The 21449-nt window shown below is 40.5% G+C and overlaps 1 protein-coding gene across 3 annotated transcripts in view; it reads left to right on the top strand.

Moving 5' to 3' along the window:
• Positions 1-21449, top strand: part of DIAPH3 (diaphanous related formin 3) — a 613925-nt gene that overhangs the window by 128031 nt on the left and 464445 nt on the right. For all 3 annotated transcript variants that reach the window (XM_075852308.1, XM_075852309.1, XM_075852310.1), the window contains one exon: positions 13064-13194. In XM_075852308.1, the coding sequence (XP_075708423.1) occupies positions 13064-13194 (131 nt within the window). The remainder of the gene's footprint in view (positions 1-13063; positions 13195-21449) is intronic.

Here is a 21449-nt window from a genome sequence, read left to right as displayed (position 1 = left end):
ACGTTCCCTATAAAATATGTGCGGCTTTGTGAGTGTCATGACTGCCTTTCTATCATGATCTCTAATAAACACAGTACACCAGAGCTAAATGTCCTAAGATGTAATTTATTTTGGGTATTGCATGATGAATAATAGATCTCTCTAACTTTACGCTTTTGATTTATAAAGGTCGCAAGAATACGCTTGATAAATTGCTATTTCCCTGAATATGCTCAGTGTCACCAAAAATAATTTACTCCCAAGCAACTCTTCCACATTTTTAAGTTTACCAAGTAAAAATGTTTTGCTTTTTGTGAAAAGGTACTAAGATCATGGTTTTAATATTATAAGTATATAGAAGCTTTTAATAGGGTTTTTTTTTTTCACAATGTGTGAAACTTTTACGCTTAAAGAGGCTCTGTCACCAGATTTTGCAACCCCTATCTGCTATTGCAGCAGATCGGCGCTGCAATGTAGATTACAGTAACGTTTTTATTTTTAAAAAACGAGCATTTTTGGCCAAGTTATGACCATTTTTGTATTTATGCAAATGAGGCTTGCAAAAGTCCAAGTGGGTGTGTTTAAAAGTCCAAGTGGGCGTGTATTATGTGCGTACATCGGGGCGTTTTTACTACTTTTACTAGCTGGGCGTTCTGACGAGAAGTATCATCCACTTCTCTTCAGAAGGCCCAGCTTCTGCCAGATCACGCTGTGACGTCATTCACAGGTCCTGCATCGTGTCAGACGAGCGAGGACACATCGGCACCAGAGGCTACAGATGATTCTGCAGCAGCATCGGCATTTGCAGGTAAGTCGATGTAGCTACTTACCTGCAAACGCTGATGCTGCTGCAGAATCAACTGTAGCCTCTGGTGCCGATGTGTCTGACACGATGCAGGACCTGTGAGTGACGACACAGCGTGATCTCTCGAGAACACGGCTGTGTCTGCACTGCCAGAAGCTGGGCGTTCTGAAGAGAAGTGGATGATACTTCTCGTCAGAAAGCCCAGCTAGTAAAAGTAGTAAACACGCCCCGATGTACGCACATAATACACGCCCAGTTGTACTTTTACTTTAAACACGCCCACTTGGACTTTTGCAAACCTCATTTGCATAAATACAAAAATGGTCACAACTTGGCCAAAAATGCTCGTTTTTTAAAAATAAAAACGTTACTGTAATCTACATTGCAGCGCCGATCTGCTGCAATAGCAGATAGGGGTTGCAAAATCTGGTGACAGAGCCTCTTTAAGCGGTCAGCTCTAGATAAAGTTGTTTTATATGTAGACAAAGAACGCCTGTATAGCTAATACAGATGGTTTTAGTGATGCCTCTAGCTATAAACCGGTTAAACCGTGTCCCCAAACCACTTTTTTATAGGGATTAAACAGGGTTAGAAAAACATGGCAGCTTTCTTCCAGACATAGCGCCACTCCTGTCTATGGGCTGTGTCTGGTATTGCAACTGTGCTCTATTGATAACACCTTTCCCACTGAGATAGAGGAGGGATTTTCACATCTTGAAGACAAGACAAGACATGCTTACTTATCAACATTCCGGATTCATTTTTACTTTTTTTCTGTGCATTAAATTCTTTTTATTCCACATTGAAGAATCTACATATTTTTTATTAGTGCTCAGCATTGCACATTTCTTGCATCACGTCCCAAAAAGACTAAGTTGCTGAGTGAACCTGTTGAATTTGACAGGATCCATCAACAAAGATCTATTGTCTATGCACAGCATAAAACGTTAAAGGGAATCTGTCACCTGAATGTCCGTATTAAACTAGTGACAGCGTATTGTAGAGGAGACTAACCTGTTTCCAACGTTTATTTTCAATTTCTTCTTACTGCTTCCTTTGTAGAAATCCGTTTTAACTTTATGCTAATGAGCATTTTGGTGCAACGAGGGCATCACCGTTGCTGCTGAATGCTCTTGCGTCGTTCTCCAGCTCAATCCCCCCCTCCCTTAAATTGATTGACAGGGGCCAGGCAGCATAATCGGAGCGCTCATGCCAGGCCCCGTACTGTTTGTAACGAGCGCGCGTTCCTGCTCTTTACTCGGTGCATGCGCAGTACCATCTTTCCGCTCTCCATTCTAATCGGCACTACTGCACCTGGGCTGAGTAAAGAGCAGGGAGGCACGCGTGTTAGACAATACGGGGCCAGGCATGAACTCGCCGATTACGCTGCCTGGTCCCTGTCGATCAATGTAAGAAGGGAGTGGGTTTGAACTGGGGAGCGACGTAGGAGCACTTGTGACGCCCTCATGGAACCTAGGTCTTCCCCGGATAATTATAGACCAGGCTGCCATGATTACTCATCGCCACCCCGCGATTGCATTGCGGGGGGTGGTGAGCTGCTAGAGGGGGTCGCCCCCCTCTTTCTAATGATTTAAATGCCGCGGTCACTATTGACCGCGGCATTTAACGGGTTAAACGAGTGGGATCGCGCTCGAGCGCGATCCCGTTAGTTACTGTGAAGTGTCTGCTGTAACATACAGCCGACACCCGCATCGTATGGAGCGGGTACACTCCGTGAGCCTGTTCCATACTTCCCCTACTCGGCTATGACATATGGATACGTCAAATGTCGGGACAGGGATGTAATATTGCCACTTTACAAAGCATTAGTGAGGCCTCATCTAGAATATGCAGTTCAGTTCTGGGCTCCAGTTCATAGAAAGGATGCCCTGGAGTTGGAAAAAATACAAATTAGAGCAACTAAACTAATAAGGGGCATGGAGAATTTAAGTTATGAGGAAAGATTAAAAGAATTAAACCTATTTAGCCTTGGAAAAAAGACGACTAAGGGGGGACATGATTAACTTATATAAACATATGAATGGCACATACAAAAAATATAGTGAAAACCTGTTCCATGTAAAACCCCCTCAAAAGACAAGGGGGCACTCCCTCCGTTTGGAGAAAAAAAAGGTTCAATCTCCAGAAGCGACAAGGCTTCTTTACTGTGAATCTATGGAATAGTCACCGCAGGAGCTGGTCACAGTAGGGACAGTAGATGGCTCTACTTCCCTCTGCAGCCATTTTTCGGATTTTCACTTCTGGTTTTTCCTCACCACCTTCCAAAAGCCATACATTTTTTATTTTTCCATCAATATTGCCGTATGAGGGCTTGTTTTTTGCGGGACGAGTTGTAGATTTTGACAGTACCATTTATTGTAGCATATAATGTACTGGGAAACTGACAAAAAATATATTTGCAGTGTGTAATGGGAAAAAAAGCTTAATTCCTCCATTGTGTTCCATTTTAACAGCGTTCACCGTGCAGTAAAAATAGCATGTTCATTTTATTCTGCAGCTCAATACGATTGTGGTAATATCAAATTTATACAGTTTTTTTTTTTGTGATGTACCACTTTTACAAGGAAACCTATAATTGTTACAAAAATTTTGTTTTGTGTCACCATATTCTGAGGGGCATTAAATCTTCAAAGTGACTGGTGCACCCCGGGAATACTCTATACTAAACAGTGTGGTAAAAGGTAGCCCCTAGCAGCACGGTTGGGACAGGCTGCAGTTATTTTGGCACAGCCCGACTTGGTGGGAACTCCAGCGGAGTGCAGTACCCCTAGCTCGGGTCAAAGGACCGCTTATAAAGTGTGTGCTACACTTAAGCATATAGTGTACCATATGAGGTGGTTTTTGTTTTTACGGCGTTTACCGTGCGGTAAAAACGGCATGTTAACTTTATTCTGCGGGTCAATACGATTACAGCAATACCAAGTTTATATAGTTTTCTTTGTTTTACTACTTTTACAAGGAAAAAACTGATTGTTAAAAATAAAATTTGAGTTTTGTCGCCACATTCTGAGAGCCAGAACTTTTTTTTATTTCTTTTGTCGATTTTAGCGGTATGAGGGCTTTTATTTTGCGGGGCGAGCTGTAGTTTATAGATACCATTTTGGGGTACGTGAGACTTTTTGATCGCTTTTTATTCCGTTTGTGGGAGATGAAGGGACCAAAAAACAGCAATTCTGATTTATTTTTTTTAAGACGTTCACCGTGCGGACTAAATAATGACATTGTAATAGTTCTGACTTTAACGGACACGTCGATACCAGTTATATTAGCTTTTTATTTTTTTTCATTGTGCTTGAGGGAAAATGGGTAAAGGAGTTTTTTGAACTTTTAAACATTTTTTTTACATTTTTTTAAATTATGAATATTTTAAGTTTTTTTTTTTACCAGTCCCCGTAGGGGAGTTTAACCAGCGATCGTTAGATCGCTTCTACGATATACTGCAATACTAATGTATTGCAGTATACCGTGATTCTGACAGTCCCCCATGGAGTCAAACATGGCGGACCTGGGGGACCTCATCAGGCCCCCAGGCTGTCATGCCAACCAACGGCACCCCCCGATCTTGCCGCCGGGGTGCCGTTTGGACGTTACAGTGGGTCGCCCCCCCCTGTTTTTGTAATTTAAATGCCGCGATCACTATTGACCGCTGCATTTAACGGGTTAAACAAGTGGGATCGCGCTCGAACGGGATCCCCCTAGTTACCCTGAAGTATCCGCTGTAACACACAGACGACACACTCGTTCTATGCAGCCCGTGAGCCCGCTCCATATTCCCCCACCCAGCGTGCGCCGTATATATATGGCGGATGTCGGGAAGGAGTTAAAAAAGACTTAGATAATTTCCTAGAACAAAAAATATTAGCTCCTTTCGTCAATGTGTAAAATTTTTCCATTCCCTTTTCCCATCCCTTGGTTGAACTTGATGGACATGTCTTTTTTCAACCGAAATATGTAACCTAAATGCTCATTAGCATAAAGTTAATAAAAACTAATTTCTCTACAAAGGAGGCAGTAAGCAGAAATGTAAAATAAAGTTTAGAAACGGGTTAGTCTCCTCTACAATACACGGTAACTCGTTTAATACGGACATTCTGGTGACCGACTCCCTTTAATCCCATCTTATAAAGTGATGATGGCTTGCTGGCTACCCGGATGTGCAGGGAGCCGTTGCACGGTCCCATTCACTTGAATTAAGCTGTGCTGCAGTTTTCTGCACTGTGGGTAGCCAGAGCTCTGCTGTGAAGGGGTCACAGCGCTTAATCAGCTTAAACACCTTGGGGTGTCCCGAAGCTCAGGCCCCCAACGATATGCTATCACTTCTAAGGATTGGGTAAGTGGACAGAAGTAGTAGGAATTGTTCATTTTGCGAACCTTCGATAACTTAGAATTTCCCTGCCCCTCTTTTCCCTGTTTTATATGGCAAGAGGTGTTGCTATAGGGGTGCCCCGCAGTCTGAGCTGGTTCAATAGGTAATTTTTTTGGGGGGGAGGGGCTAGATTTGCATCTGGGCACTGAAGCCTCTGAAGATGGTCGTTACCTGAATATTACATTTGAAAGACCGTGTTTGCTGACGATATGTCTGAATGTGTTCAGGTTTCTTCATACAATTATTTCAGAGGGAATGGATGATCCTATTGTATCTTCATGCTTGCGTGGCATTTTGTCTCTGCCGTGTGCGTGACAAAGAGCTTCTTAAAATGCCAACGTGGCATTTAAGTCTTTATAAAAACCCTACTATAAAGTATGTCAAGTCTGACCTGGCTTATTGATCATGTGATCTAGTGAGGGAAACAATTGGGCAGGCACCATATGAATCTGACAAATGTATGTGAACAATGTTCTATTCTACATCTACCCCAGAACACTCTTTGCACCACTATTGGAAAATGTTCCCCTACAGTATATCCCTCCTGGAGGTTTTCTGTAAGTGGCATGTTTCACGTGGAATGTTTTCTTTGACATACAGTAAGTAACCACCATAATGGAATTCTTATTTGATGTAGTGTAGAAAGCCTCGGTATATAATGAATGCAGATTGCGTCCTTTATGGCAGATCCGAGATAAAACATTCTACTCATTTGAAAATTCCATTATTTTTTTTTGTTCCTTTCCTTTCTTTGCTAAAAAAAAAGATAACACAAAGATTGAATTACTGGGCAATTTCACATGAATTGGATCATGTTACATGGCTAGTAATGTAGAAAATACGGGAGAGCAAGTCGTATCCATTTTCCAGCTCTGCGTACATCCAACAATTAATTTAATGCGGTTTTGTAGGATAATCTGATTGTGGGGCTGCCTGGGGCCTCCATTATGTATTCTGGCATATTGCATTCTATTTTAATCTTTGAGAAAGATATAAAATTTGTGACAATGTTTTAGAAGCTAATTGAACACAGTCTGTTGGAAATAAAAAAGAACATTATGTTATGACAACCAATTTGGATTCATTATATTAGAGGAAATTGAGAGTGGATATATTGGTGTCCAATTTCTTCATCTTATCTGGCTTCACTCGGATGTTGTGTGAAAAACATTAGTATTTGTAGAGGTATGGGAATAATCAAACTCAAGTATCCACTGATATAAGGATAAAATCACCTGCAATCGTGAATGTTTACATAGAAACAATGTGTTTGTAATAATTCAGTGGTGTGATGTATGTACATGTGGGATTGTGTTACTTTGTAACGTTCCTACTATAGACCTGTGGCATTATACATTTTTGTTCTAGAGAAGAAAATAGTGCCTCCTTTTTTTAGTGAGCAATGTGGGCTTATTCACACGGTGCAGTAATATTGTGGTTTGTTACAGCAAAATTGCGTAGAGTTGCTTCTTTGACAGCACTGTGTGAATAAGCTCTAAAAGGGTTCCGTACTTAAGACTTGGAATTAATCCAGTGTAGTCCTGATAAAAAAAAATCCACCCAAAAATGTTCAAGTTCTCTGAATGCAAGTAGTTTTAATAATATAATTATTTTTTGCTACATCGAAGGACACAAATAAACATGACTGTATTCAAGGGCTTTTTTTTTTTTACCTCCACTTCGCAATCCATTCCACTTTGTAATTTAGTAACGTTTCGGAAAATTCACTGTTTTCCTGTGTTAGTCTACAGTCACGTGACGCTGACCCACATCGAAATATGTAATTCCTGCTCCCTGCCTCCTGAATAAACTATGCGTCACCACTGACTCCGATTCAATGGGTTGATCTTCGTGAGCTGACATCTTCTGTCTTAGAGCATATGTGGTTTAAAGCAACTCTCAACTCCACACAACCTCAATCACTAACCTCTAGTTGTCACGGCGTGGGGTGTGGACCCACTGGGCCGTACCGCGTAGCGGAATAGCAGCTGGCCAAACCGGCACAATACAAAGTCTCTAGTCCAGGAAGGGTACCTGAGGCAATGTAGACAGTAGCGGTGATTCAGGCTGAAGATAAGGCTCCGGCAGTAGACAGACACCCGGCAGGGTGTGACGCAGTAGAGGCAGCGGAAGACAAAACTCCACTTCAACTCTAGATGGCACAGAGGCACGGTATACAGGGTACGGACAGCAGGAACGGGTAACACTGGGAACTGGAAAACACTAGGAGACCATTTGCCAAGACAAACTTTAGGTACACAACAACGCTCAGGCGAAGATTAATAGGGCAGAGCCCTTTTTATAGTCCAGCAGCATTCTGGACTGATTGCAGACTTCCTGCAATTATGCGTGCACTGGCCCTTTAAGGCCGTGCAAGCACGGGTGCGTGCGCCCTGCCGGAGACCGTCACAATACCAGGAAGTAAATGGCGGTATCTCTCAGGAGGGAGATGCCGCCGAGCACTCACACATCCATGGCCGCGACGGTCAGAGGGCAAGTCAGAACTACGGGCCGCGGCCATAGACGTTACACTAGTGTTCCTGCATTGAAATCCGATCTTCTCACAAACCTTATGTACCTACTGCACATGCGTCCTATCCCAGCTAGCCACACAGCTAACCCGTTCTAACGCTCTGTGTTGTGGCTGAAACGTGTGATTCCCGACCATGCATTACGGAAACTTACGGTTTCCGAACTTCATATATTCGTGAATAGCAGTTATGGAAGCATTAAAGCATGCAAGCTATTCTGCTTCTGTAACTACCATTCAGTTCTACAGGAGTTACGGAAATAGTGTAGCTCAGCGAGCTATGCTGTCTTGGTTATTCATGGTTGGGAATCACACGTTTCAGCCACAACACAGAGCGTTAGAATGGGGTTTAGGGGGAAGATGAGGTGGGACCCGCATCTATCTGACATTTAGGACGTATCCTGTGGATATGTCATAAATGTCTCTAATGGGAAAACCCCTTTAAGGACCACAAGTCCATTACTAATCCTAATATTCTCTAGAACACCTTAAAAGCCTATATTCGGGGCTGTCTTTATTGTACCAATTCATTTTTGAATTGAGAAGCTGCTAGGGCAGAAACAGTCATCCCAAAAATGACCAGAAAATAACTACAGTAACTGGTGGTTGACTACTGGCAAACAATACTTACTGCTTTTACTAGAAAAGGACAGCCATAAGGTGTTTTTCACCAAACAAACATATTTGAACTGGACAATCCGTCAAGTAAGTTGTTAGCTATTTGATACATCAAAACACCCAAAGCCCAGCTATTCTTAAAATTAAAGACCCATCTGGAATAGTGCTTACCGATACCTCGAAGATTGCAGATATGAAGATGTGCAGGTTTGCCCAATTTTATAGGGATTTGCACTACTCCCAACTTCTTATATCTCCGCATTCCTCTCCTACATGGACCACTTAGAATTTTCAGTCCTGGATGAGGCAGGTAAGCATGGCCTGGAAGCGGATATAACTTCTGATGAGAGAGCGCAGGCTTCAAAAGACATGGCTAAAGGGAAGTAACCTGGCCCTAATGGAATCCCCATTGAGGTGTTTTATAGATATTCCAAGCTGACACACCATGTATTCTAATTATTTTTGATTAGGTGTCCTTTTCGTGAGACTATGTACGATACAACTATAATATTATTATTAATCCCGACTAGGACCCCACTGAGTGAGGGTCCTGCCGCCCAATTTCTTTGTAAAACAAGGACAACCAGAAACTTACAAACGTCGTAGCCAGTAGACGAAACAATGTAATATTACATGTGATACATGCTGATCAATTTGGCTTCATGCCACGTCGGATCATAGATGAATAGCCCGATGATTTAATAAGAATTGTTTAATATCCCTGTAGCGCCACCGCATGGGAAATGAAGTATTAAACACTTAGGCCTTATTCACACAAACGTGTTAAATGTCCATGTGACGGCCGTTGAAACAACGGCCGTCACAGGGACCTATATAATTCAATGTGGCTGTTCACATGGTCGTTGTTTCAAAGGACCGCGTGAAGGGTCCGTGAGAAAATAGGACCTGTTCTATATTTTCACTCTTAACACATCCCTACGTAGACTCTAGTAAATGGGGGATGCGTGATATCGCGCCCCGCAGCGCTGAGCACTGGTGCAACTCGGACGTGAAAAACTACTGTGTTTCACGCCCGAGATGCGCAATGCCAGTGTGAATCTAGCCTTACTACTCACAGGTTCCCCCACAGATTACCTCTGGCGGCTGGAGGCCCTAGCAGAAGGACACCCTGTTTAATTTGTCCTGCACCACATACTACAGTAGGCAATCAGATCGGGTATCACCACATGACTAAGTAGACATGGCATTCAGGAATCTGGAAAGTATGGGCATCAATCCCTTTGAAAGCTGTGAAGGCAGTTATATTGGTTGTCACACAGCTTTCCCAGCAGCAGATATAAGGGAAAAAAAAAAACTAAATGTAATATGGAACAAGTTAAAAAAAAAAGGAAAACTCAAGGATATGTATTTAGAGTTGATCATTTTAATCTTCGGGAAAGATAATTGCTAGGCTCTGAGGATCTGCTGAAAAATAAAAGGTATTTACAGCTATTTCTGCTGCTATTATTTTCTTTTTGGCATAACAGAAACCACAGGAGACTGCGCAATTTCATGTGCGTTGACTGATTTAAAGAACACCCGTAAACTTGTGCAGTCACATGACTTATAATGAAATAATGACTGCAAGCAGCAGGGTATGTTTTTGTCCACCAGATTTTCAGCAAAGTAGGTTTTTATCCTTCATTGAACCAGTAAATAGTGGTTGGCAGATCAGGAAATCAATGTTTATTTAATAAGCTTTCCCATGCTTTCACCAGTTATTACTCCTCACTATGGAAGGTTTCCATTTAAATAATGTTTTCTACCAATGTGCTGCTCGGAATGGTGATAGTAAATAATTTCCAAACATAGTAATAGTATTCATTGTGTTCTATGAGGAAACAACATCTGTATTCTAAAGAACCAAGAAAAAAAGTTTGGCAAATCTCTTAATTACTGGATTTGGAATAGTTTATATTCATTGTATGAATATGTATAAGGAATCAAGATACTATTCTAGTTTCTGCGTGTGGTTGCAATGTAAGTTTGAGGTATTGTTTGTCAAGCTTTTACAGCAGCATTTTATGGTCTATAAACATGCACTTCCGGTCAGGAGCGGGGCAATGGCTGTATTACACATCCGCAGCCCCGCTCTATAACGGCGGAGATCAGAGAAACCTCTCCGCCGTTATTCCCGTGAATGCTGCGATCACAGCGGACTGCAGCATTCAGGGGAAAATGAGATGGGGGATACCCCTTGGATCGCATCACAGGGAATTCCTGTGATTGAGGGACACACCATATATGGGCAGACAGCCCAGGGTCCATTGAAGGACCCCATCGCTGTCTTACCATATTTCCTGTTGTTAGGGCATACTTAGGTATGGCCTAACAACTGCCTGTGTACTATCAGTACACAGGCTAATGTACTGTAATATAGATATATACCAGTACATTACTATCAGCATATAGACATTACAGTTTAAAAATAAAGTAAAAACATAAAGTAATGTTAAATTAAAAAAAAATACACATACGCCTTTTTTTTTTTTTTTACAATAAACATTAAAATAAGTCTCAATACATATTCGGTATTGGCGCGGCCGTAATAACTTGCACAACAATTTTTTTGCATCAATTATGATGTGTACGCTGTAAAAAAATAAAATAAAAACTGCTTTCTATCACTTATTGTGGGGCACGAGGTGTGATGAATTTAACCTCCATATGCCTCACATTAATAGTAATTAACGCCCATCATGTACCTTACACATTAACCCATTATGACTGAGAAACATGATGGGGTTAATTACTCTTAATGTGAGGGCACGTGGAGGTTAAATTCATCATCACACCACGCGCCTCACATCAGAAAATGGAAGAACTTTTTTTTTTATTACTGTTAGCAAAGTATCGAATTGGTATCTAAATCGCAATACTAAACGAAGTATCGGTATCAAAGTCCAAATTCTGGTATCGTGACATCCCTACTATAAAGTTACAATTCTAGAACGTGTTTTCTTAGAACTTTGCATTGTGCGGTTACTCTATTATTCCTCCTAGAAATCTATTGGTGTTAACATTCATCTTGTCAAAGGGGCGTGTCCCTACAGTCTCACTCTATCACCACTGATTGGACATTGTAAGTCTGAGTAGGGACACACCCCCAAAATGGTAACATCCAGTTGTCAACACCCATCAGAAAACATGACCAATTTCCAACATTAGGGGAAAGGGGGTAACTTTTATTTTTTACGGCCCTGTATGTTTCCCATCTGAATCAAAGCCTCTACCAGCATGGGTTTATATAAAAGTGTTCTTTCTTCATTTAATTTTCTGCTCTTAAAACTGTAGACCAGGTAACAATTGGTGCGAATGTGTAAGATCAAACTATTTTAAGTAGAGAGCACCAGAATATTGGGTACTATTTAATAAATTTAGAGAACCATTATATTTACAGTTCTGTAAACCTACTTTAACGCCCGTTGCCTATGCAGCTGGACACAGAATCGTAAACATATAACCAATGTGAAGTCGCCATATTTAAATGCATGATTGCCATAGGGTGCCGATTGTATGTTTTTTTTGTTTTTTATTTGTGTTTTAATAAAGTGACCCAACTTTAGTCCTGTTATATAACTGTCTATAGCCATGAGCTTTACAACAACCTCCAGATCCATAGCCATTGGTCATTGTACAGTACCTTTTGAACGAGTTAAAGATTTTATACCCATGAACCTCTGAATGTGACCTTAGGTTGTTTGTTGTACATAATTGACACGGTCCATACTAAACTATTACTACTATTTTTATGCCCTTTACGATGACCCCAGTATTATAAATAATGCTTGAAGATGGACCCATGATACATATTTAGCATTTGCGCTCTGGAGCTACAAGTTACGCCTCTGCCGAATGACCATGTATGCATTCTCCAGGGAGTCTCAAACTTTTCTGAGCATTAAACATTCACTTTAAACTTTTGCTGACCTTAAGACCTGATGCACACCATCTTCTTTTTCTTCAGTGTGCTATCCACGCTTTTTGCAGATAGTTCACTGACCCATTCATTTTAATAGGGCCATTCACACATCAGTGTTTTTTTGCTGATCCGTTGCTCCAGTCCGCAAATTATAAAACATGTCCTATACCTGTCAGTTCTTGTGGACCCGTGCCGCTTATTCAAATACATTGGTCCGCAAAAACAGCCATCCGTGTGATATCCGCATTTTGCGGATGCACTGCTAGGAAACGCCTGGGAAGTCCCATCACATGATCTTCCTATGGGTATTACCAAGGGGGGGGGGACAAGATAGTGACCATTTCCCCCTTTTTTTTTTTTGAGGACCGTGAGATACCTATGACATGCGGAAACAACAAAGCCGTAATATATGGAACGAACCGTAAGCCACTCTAAGGCATTACTGACCCAAATACGGACACGTAGTTTTCAGCCCGGTCAGCGGCAACGGTCGTGTGCGTGAGACCTACATTTTCTTTTTGCCAGTCTTGAAACTTGTGTTACGATGATGCCCTGTATACAAATTAGGTAAAATTTAGCAAGTGACCTGCTGACAGATACCTTTTAAAACCGATCATCCATATGCAGGAGAACACCACGTAGGCTCAAATGTAAGTAGGAAGATAATTTTACTTTAAAATCAGTTGTTTGATCATATCCTATGGGCATCAGCTTAGATTTATTTTCTGGAAAAGTTGTGGAAAAAAGTTTGTTCATTTTGTGATGTACGCTTGTGGTTTAGTATAGGGATGATTGCTCAGTATGATTTTTATCTTGTTACAGGGGAGCATCAAGAGCAGCAGACAGATCTCGCCACAGGAATTCATTCATGAACTCAAATCGGGCTCCACAGATGAAAGACTTGTCTCTTACTTAGACTCCCTTCGTGTCTCTCTGACCAGCAATCCTGTCAGGTACCGTTGATGAATTAACTATAAGTGATTTTATGTTAGTGTTTCATGTGTAGGCAGTTAACATTCCATCTAAGTGTATGTCACCTGTATCTCGTTTGAGTCTATTTGTACAAGGTTTACATTTAAATGCATAAAATCAAGAATTAGAAAAATAGTTGTGGTGTTCGGAAATGTTGTTCATACTTTTCCAATTTCCACTTTATATCATCTAAAAATGCTATCGAAATTGTAGTTTAAAAAAAAAAAGAATCAAACCAGAAAGTACTTATTTTTCCACTTAGGCTGGGTTCACACGAGCACATTAACGTCCGTAATGGACGGACGTATTTCGGCCGGAAGTCCCGGACCGAACTCCGTGCAGGGAGCCGGGCTCCTAGCATCGTAGTTATGTACGACGCTAGGAGTCCCTGCCTCTCCGTAGAACTACTGTTCCATACTGAAAACATGATTACAGTACGGGACAGTTGTCCTGCAGAGAGGCAGGGACTCCTAGCATCGTACATAACTATGATGCTAGGAGCCCGGCTCCCTGCACTGAGTAAGGTCCGAGACTTCCGGCCGAAATACGTCCGTCCATTACGGACGTTAATGTGCTCGTGTGAACCCAGCCTTAATCATTTAACCCCTTACTGACATCCACCATGTATGTACAAGGGAGGTTGGGAGGTAAAGGTATTGAGCAGGCTCACAGGCTCAGCCTCCTCTATAATATGTGCGGGTCGACTGTATGTTACAGTACAATCCCACTCGTTTAACCCTTTAGATGCCACAGTCACGAACACCGCATTTAAGGTTTTAGAAAAAGTGGGTGGCCCCCTCCGGCCCATCAGCACCCCACAATGCGATTGTAGGGTGCTGATGGTTGTCATGGCAGTTTAGGGGCCTGATGTAGACCCCCCAGGTCTGCCATCTTTGTGCTCCTATTAAATGGACACTAACTTTTTATGCAACTTATGCTATTCCAATAGTATACCTGATATAGATTAACTTTGAGATTTACTTACTGTTAAAATGTTTTATTGATGAAAATTATGTGTCAAAATACTACAACTAGGTGTCCTCCTTCCTAAATTCTGATGTCCCTGTTGTCGATCAAAATCTATCACTTATTACAGAGCAGAATTGAAGGACTGCAGAAAGTGGTGGTGTCTCTTTACTGCCTGCCTATACAAGTCTTTGGAAAGGGGAGATGGAGTAGGAGGAAGGAAGCAGGTTGAGAAAGACACAGACAAGCTGCCTATACAAGTTTATGGAGGGGTAGCAGGAACAGAGGGAAAAAGACAGACGCTAGAGCAGCTGCTGGTAGAATTTCTATGTCACCCCAGTGCTGGGTTATCGGCTACATTTCTCATTACAGCTGTGCAATCTCCATGCTGCTGCTGCTTCTATATATAGAGAGAGATATAGCTATCTTTATCTCTCTAGCTCTCAAAAAAAAAAATTCAAATGAAGAGACAGAACTCCAAGTAAATAGGTGAAAAAGGGTGATGTGCTTGACAAAGATCCCATTGAGACTGATTGAAACGTTGCCTGCCTGTGGGGTGATTAAAACACCTCACCTTTTTTTCACCTATTTCCTTGGTGTGCTGTCTCTTCATTTGAATTTTTGTATTCACAAGGGTCCTTAGCCTCAACCCAGGAGGTTTGCACCCACTGCTGTAGCTATCCTGCTTTATTATTTTTTCATTATCTCTCTCTCTCTCTCTCTCTCTCTCATATCTATCTATCTATGTCTCTCTCTCTATCTATCTATCTTCCCTCTCCCTGCGCCTAATTTATTAACAGGTGTGCACCTCTCATTAAATTAGGCGTATCTCTGGCAATCTGTTGTGCATGAACGGGAAATCTATGCCAGCTAAGAGCTGGCGTAAATATCCTCTAATTTACGCCAATTTCGGTCGGACTGCGATGGGCCACGCCTGCTTTGACTAAGCCCTGCCCACTTTTAGGACGGAGGAGATGTACAAATGCAACAATTTTGCTAAAAAAAAACCCTCAGTCTTTGGCTTTACTATACCAGAAAACTGGCGTAGAGTGCTTATTAAATTTCCCCGTTGGTATTTTCAACAGCCAAACAATAATTATGTAATCCTGAACTCCCCTAGAGGTGATTTACAAGGGCAATATGTGTTAGGCTGTGAATCTGTAATGAATGAATGTAATGTATAAAACCATGACTAAGTACTGAAATCCGACAGGACGTAAATATGGACAACACAAGAGGAATTAAGAAATATTGTTAGAGAAAACAAGGGGGGGTTACCTAAGTGCGGGGTAGCAAATGCCAGAATCGGATCACTGTCTGTTTCTTACAAAGTCATGATATGATATTGAGCACTGGAAACAGATCCCGTGGGTCCAGTAGGAAATTAAAAAAAGTGTGAGTATCTTATAACAATGTGCTGAGCTCCTCCAACCTCATTATATCCAACTTGTGGGCCCTATGGGTCAAGGATGCTGATGAGGTGAATTTCCAGTGAGCCAAAAGTTTAGTATAGACTTTCGTGTAGTCTGAATGGGTGTATAAAGAAGAGTCAGGGATTTGCCCAAAATGACACGGGGGACCTTGCAAATATACTATTCTGTTCTATGGACCCCCTTTAAGAAACGTGTGTGTGTGTGTATATATGTATATATATGTATATATTATGTATGTCTATATATAATATCCTCTGTGTCATCACAATAAAGGGCAACCTATAAATACATATCGGTGTGTCTTCTTTGTTTTTTCCATGTGCTCTAATGAGGCATCACAATGGAGTGCACCATATAAAAATATGATTGTCTTGTACAGCTAGGATGTGAACGTGTTCTAGAAGGAAGCGAGACGGGAAAGAAAACCTTTCCCACTGCCTGTAAACTGGGTTTCCCCCACAGATTTATAGTTGATCGCTGGGGTTTCCAACAGTGGGATATATTGTGGTCCGCTTATTGTTATGAGACCGATCTAACAAATTGGGATTGTCCAAAGTGGAGAACCCTTTAAAACGATCTATCTCAGTGACAGAAGCCATTAAAGGGTCTCTCGTCACTATCGTTATTATAAATAATAGTATTTCACAAGAGTTCTATTAGTCTAGGTTCACGTCACGTTTTAGCATCCGGTTAAAACGATTTTTCTTTTATCGTACAAAAGCCCCTAAAAATTAAACTGGATGCCGATCATACCTTGCATATAGAAAAACGAATCTGTCAGAATCCTGTTCTACAAGACAGAAAAGTTGGACGGTCTTTGTTTCTTTCCTATTGAAAAACGGATCCTGATGGAGACTAACAAGCTTCTAAACATGACGGAAGCCCCATTGAAAACCTATGGATCTGCTAACCGATCCGTTTGTTTTTGTAATCAATTGGACATTTTAACAGGATGCTGAAACGTGATATGCACCAAGCCTAAAAGTCTTGTGTATCTTTCTTCCTCCATTGGAAAGGTATTCCTACCGTAGATGTGATAAAGCACATTATCCTAATTGCAGCTTACATATCGGACGGCTTGACATTTAATATGATGTTCTCCGCTGAATGAAACCATTGAAATTCTTCTGATTAACATTGTGCCTAGAGCTGTACATTTATTAATACGGTGTGTGGCTGGGAATTGCTGTACAGCTTTTCTCCAATCACTTATCGGCATTTTGTCAGTTTACAGTTGTTAGGAGCGATTTTCTGTAGCTTCTCACCATTTCGCCTGCATTATATGGTTCTTTTGGATGAAGTAGCTTTCACAACTTGTACAATTTGTGCTAGTGTGCATGTGAGACTAAATTCAATTTGATTCCCTAGTATGTTTTATGCTTTTATTTTTTAAAACGTAATTTTTGGTACACACAAATGTGCTTATAACTCTAATATTAAACTTTGGGCTTATGGCAAAGGAAAGTATTGCAGGTAGCGTAAAGTAGGTATAAATGGACAGTATGTTTGTAAAGACGGGGTAGGGAGACAGACAGGTGAGCCCTAATCTACCCGCCACTCAGTCCCTGCCTACTTGCAACGGCCCGTCCTAGGCGACGGCGTACAACTGGGCGACGGTCCCTACTCTCACTATGTGCATGACAGACAGACAGACAAGGGTACAAAGAAGCTAAGGGAAAAGGCGCAGATGCCCACGGCAACACCGTGAGCTACAAGAGTAGTGAACGAGCCGAGTCAAACCAGGAGTGTACGAGGTACCAAACGCAGAGCAAGAGAGTAGTCCGTAAAGCCAGGGTCAATATGAAGCAGAGGACAAATAGTACAAGCAGCAGCAGAGCCAGGAAACAAGCAGAATCACAGGCAAAGGAGAAGCAGGAAATGAAGGTATAAATAGACAGAGGGCGGGAGCTAGCTCCGTCTGGCCAGGCTGTGATAGGCTCTCCCACTCCTCAGCCTCCCAGCCTGAGTGGTAGAAGAAGGAGTCACTCTATCAGACTTAGGAGCAGGTGCAGACTGACTAACCACGGGCGTCGACACAGAAGCTGTGTCTGGCAGATCATTTACAGTGTTGTAGGATGTTGCTTTGCAGCTCTTGTACCGCAGGTCTGTGCCAGAGCTGGAGCTTTTCAGTCAGTGGCAGGAGTGTTTGTGCTTATAGAGCTCAAAGAAGGGCTCTGCTAAGGCCTAATACACATCTGCATTGAAGGCTTCTGGATCCTGCCGAAATACCAAAATCAATAGCGCAGAACCCATTAAAGTATATGGGTTCCGTCGGCCACCGGTAGTGTCCTTGCTGCAAGGGGACCGGCGGTTCCGGTATTGTCGATGTTTTGCTCCTCTAATGGAGCAGAACTACGGAATACCAAACTTTGGTGTGAACCCAGTCGAATCAAATACATACATGGCAAAGTTAAAGCTTCTAGTAAGTAATAGACACTCTCTCCCAGAAAAATGCAGTGGACAGTCCGCAATCCAATGAGGGTGTGGATGGTAATTCTTATCCTTGTAGTTCCACCAAGCTCCTTATCGTCTCCCTCCACATTCAAAGAACTCCTGGTAGGAAAAGGATCTTATGTCTCTAATAGATGGAAAAAGGAAGACACATAGTGCAACACCCTCTGAAAAAGATTGCTCCACGCCAAGTTTAATCCATACTCACAGAAGTAACAAGAAATAAAAGCATCAAGGTAAGTAAAAATCTTTAAAATTTCTAGGCGGCACGCCAAACACTCTCGCCCGACCCTGGGTTTCGCCCTTCCGGCTTCCTCTGGGGCATGTGTGACGTGTCTAATTAACAGGTTTATATAGCCGCATATCATTTAAATTTACATACATAAAAAATGGTTAAAAAAAACATATACACCCACAATGATCTCTGCAATATATAGAGATAATCTGATCTTACCATCATAATCGTATACATATATATACACTTTTATTATTTTTATATAAATGCCTAATCTCTTTAAAAAGTAAAAAAAAAAATATATATATAATATATTATGCTAAACAAGCCTATTTGCCACCTTTATAGTTGGTTAGATTCCACATATCATCCCATATCCATTATATTGATTTTTATTTATATTTTATCAGTTTTATATTTTTTTTTTTTTTTTTGTCTCTAATTTTCCACTTAGTCTGAACTGTGGCCAATCTCTAAAGCTTCCAGAGCTTCAGTGAGCTGCAGCTAATCAGAACAATTAAGTTCTGCTGAGACAAGATCCCTTGGTCATAATGCTATGTGTGAACAAGTCTCTTACTAATACTATACATAGGGCATTTTTTGGCATAATTGTTTTCATAACATGGAACTACAAATATGGACCAGAATATCTATCAGATGGTATCTCACCAATATTAATAAATACTTGTATAAACAAAACAAAAACAAAAAAAAAAACAAAAAACATTTTTATAAAAAACACTTCAATTTGAAGTCTGAATTGAGTCCTAAGGGCTGAAGCGTTTTTAATTGATAGATCCAAAAACTTTCTTGCTTGCTCATTTTTTTAATAAAATCCTCCCCCCTCCAATGATTATCAATTGTCTCAATAGCAAAGAATTTAGTGTCCTTGGGATCTTTATGGTGGAATTTACAATAGTGTGCTGATACACTATGGTCCATCTTGCCTTTTCTGATGTTATTACAGTGTTCTGCTATTCGAGTTTTCAATTTGCGGGCTGTACGTCCTACATATAACTGCCCACAGGGACACTGCAATAAGTATATAACCCCTTTAGTATTACACGTTGTAAAATGTTTGATCTCATATTTTCTTTAAAATTAAATCTCGTTTGATAGAAAGGAATTATGAGGAACAGAGGGTGTCGTCAGCATTGAAGGAGGTTAGAGAAGAAATCGCAGTCCATTCTGGCGATAACATCAAAAAAATTGATAATTTTCATACAAAGAGAATTGATGATAATGATAAAACATTAAGGGTTCCGTTCATTACCACATATTCCACAAGTTCTTCATTGATACGAAATATTATTAGAAAAAATTGGCATATTGTAAGGAACGATCCTGTTATAGGATCTAGGTTGCCCAAAAATCCTAGTATTGTACATCGTAGGGCACCTAATATAAAGGATAAAATTACTCATAGTTTTATAAAAGCTCCTACAAAACCAATTATTGCGACAAAAGGATTTTTTTCCTGTAACAAGTGTAAAGCTTGTAAAGAAGTGGGGTATAATAAAAGAAAGGGGAATGTTACCTTTTTCATGGATGCCGAAAATAAAAGAAAATATGAGATCAAACATTTTACAACGTGTAATACTAAAGGGGTTATATACTTATTGCAGTGTCCCTGTGGGCAGTTATATGTAGGACGTACAGCCCGCAAATTGAAAACTCGAATAGCAGAACACTGTAATAACATCAGAAAAGGCAAGATGGACCATAGTGTATCAGCACACTATTGTAAATTCCACCATAAAGATCCCAAGGACACTAAATTCTTTGCTATTGAGACAATTGATAATCATTGGAGGGGGGAGGATTTTATTAAAAAAATGAGCAAGCAAGAAAGTTTTTGGATCTATCAATTAAAAACGCTTCAGCCCTTAGGACTCAATTCAGACTTCAAATTGAAGTGTTTTTTATAAAAATGTTTTGTTTTTTTTTTTGTTTTTGTTTTTGTTTTGTTTATACAAGTATTTATTAATATTGGTGAGATACCATCTGATAGATATTCTGGTCCATATTTGTAGTTCCATGTTATGAAAACAATTATGCCAAAAAATGCCCTATGTATAGTATTAGTAAGAGACTTGTTCACACATAGCATTATGACCAAGGGATCTTGTCTCAGCAGAACTTAATTGTTCTGATTAGCTGCATCTCACTGAAGCTCTGGAAGCTTTAGAGATTGGCCACAGTTCAGACTAAGTGGAAAATTAGAGACAAAAAAAAAATAAAAAAAAAAAAAAAAAAAATATAAAACTGATAAAATATAAATAAAAATCAATATAATGGATATGGGATGATATGTGGAATCTAACCAACTATAAAGGTGGCAAATAGGCTTGTTTAGCATAATATATTATATATATATTTTTTTTTTTTTTTTCCTTTTTTTTTACTTTTTAAAGAGATTAGGCATTTATATAAAAATAATAAAAGTGTATATATATGTATACGATTATGATGGTAAAATCAGATTATCTCTATATATTGCAGAGATCATTGTGGGTGTATATGTTTTTTTTAACCATTTTTTATGTATGTAAATTTATGTAAATTTAAATGATATGCGGCTATATAAACCTGTTAATTAGACACGTCACACATGCCCCAGAGGAAGCCGGAAGGGCGAAACCCAGGGTCGGGCGAGAGTGTTTGGCGTGCCGCCTAGAAATTTTAAAGATTTTTACTTACCTTGATGCTTTTATTTCTTGTTACTTCTGTGAGTATGGATTAAACTTGGCGTGGAGCAATCTTTTTCAGAGGGTGTTGCACTATGTGTCTTCCGTTTTCCATCTATTAGAGACATAAGATCCTTTTCCTACCAGGAGTTCTTTGAATGTGGAGGGAGACGATAAGGAGCTTGGTGGAACTACAAGGATAAGAATTACCATCCACACCCTCATTGGATTGCGGACTGTCCACTGCATTTTTCTGGGAGAGAGTGTCTATAATGAATGATATTGGACTGTTACCAGTGCCGTCTGAGCGGTAAACTTCACTGTACTTTATATATGCTATTTAGGGTATTTGTTGGATCATACCCAATTTAGTTTTGCCTGCTCCGGTCTGAGAGAGATTTTGTGGGTATTTGAGCCAAGAGAAACCACCATTATATTTGTTTCTAGTAAGTAATGCAGCATTT

Source organism: Rhinoderma darwinii, chromosome 2, assembly GCF_050947455.1.
Source record: "Rhinoderma darwinii isolate aRhiDar2 chromosome 2, aRhiDar2.hap1, whole genome shotgun sequence".
NCBI lineage: Eukaryota > Metazoa > Chordata > Amphibia > Anura > Rhinodermatidae > Rhinoderma > Rhinoderma darwinii.
Note: the sequence above shows the minus strand (reverse complement) of the source record. Positions and strands in the feature narration are given on the sequence as shown.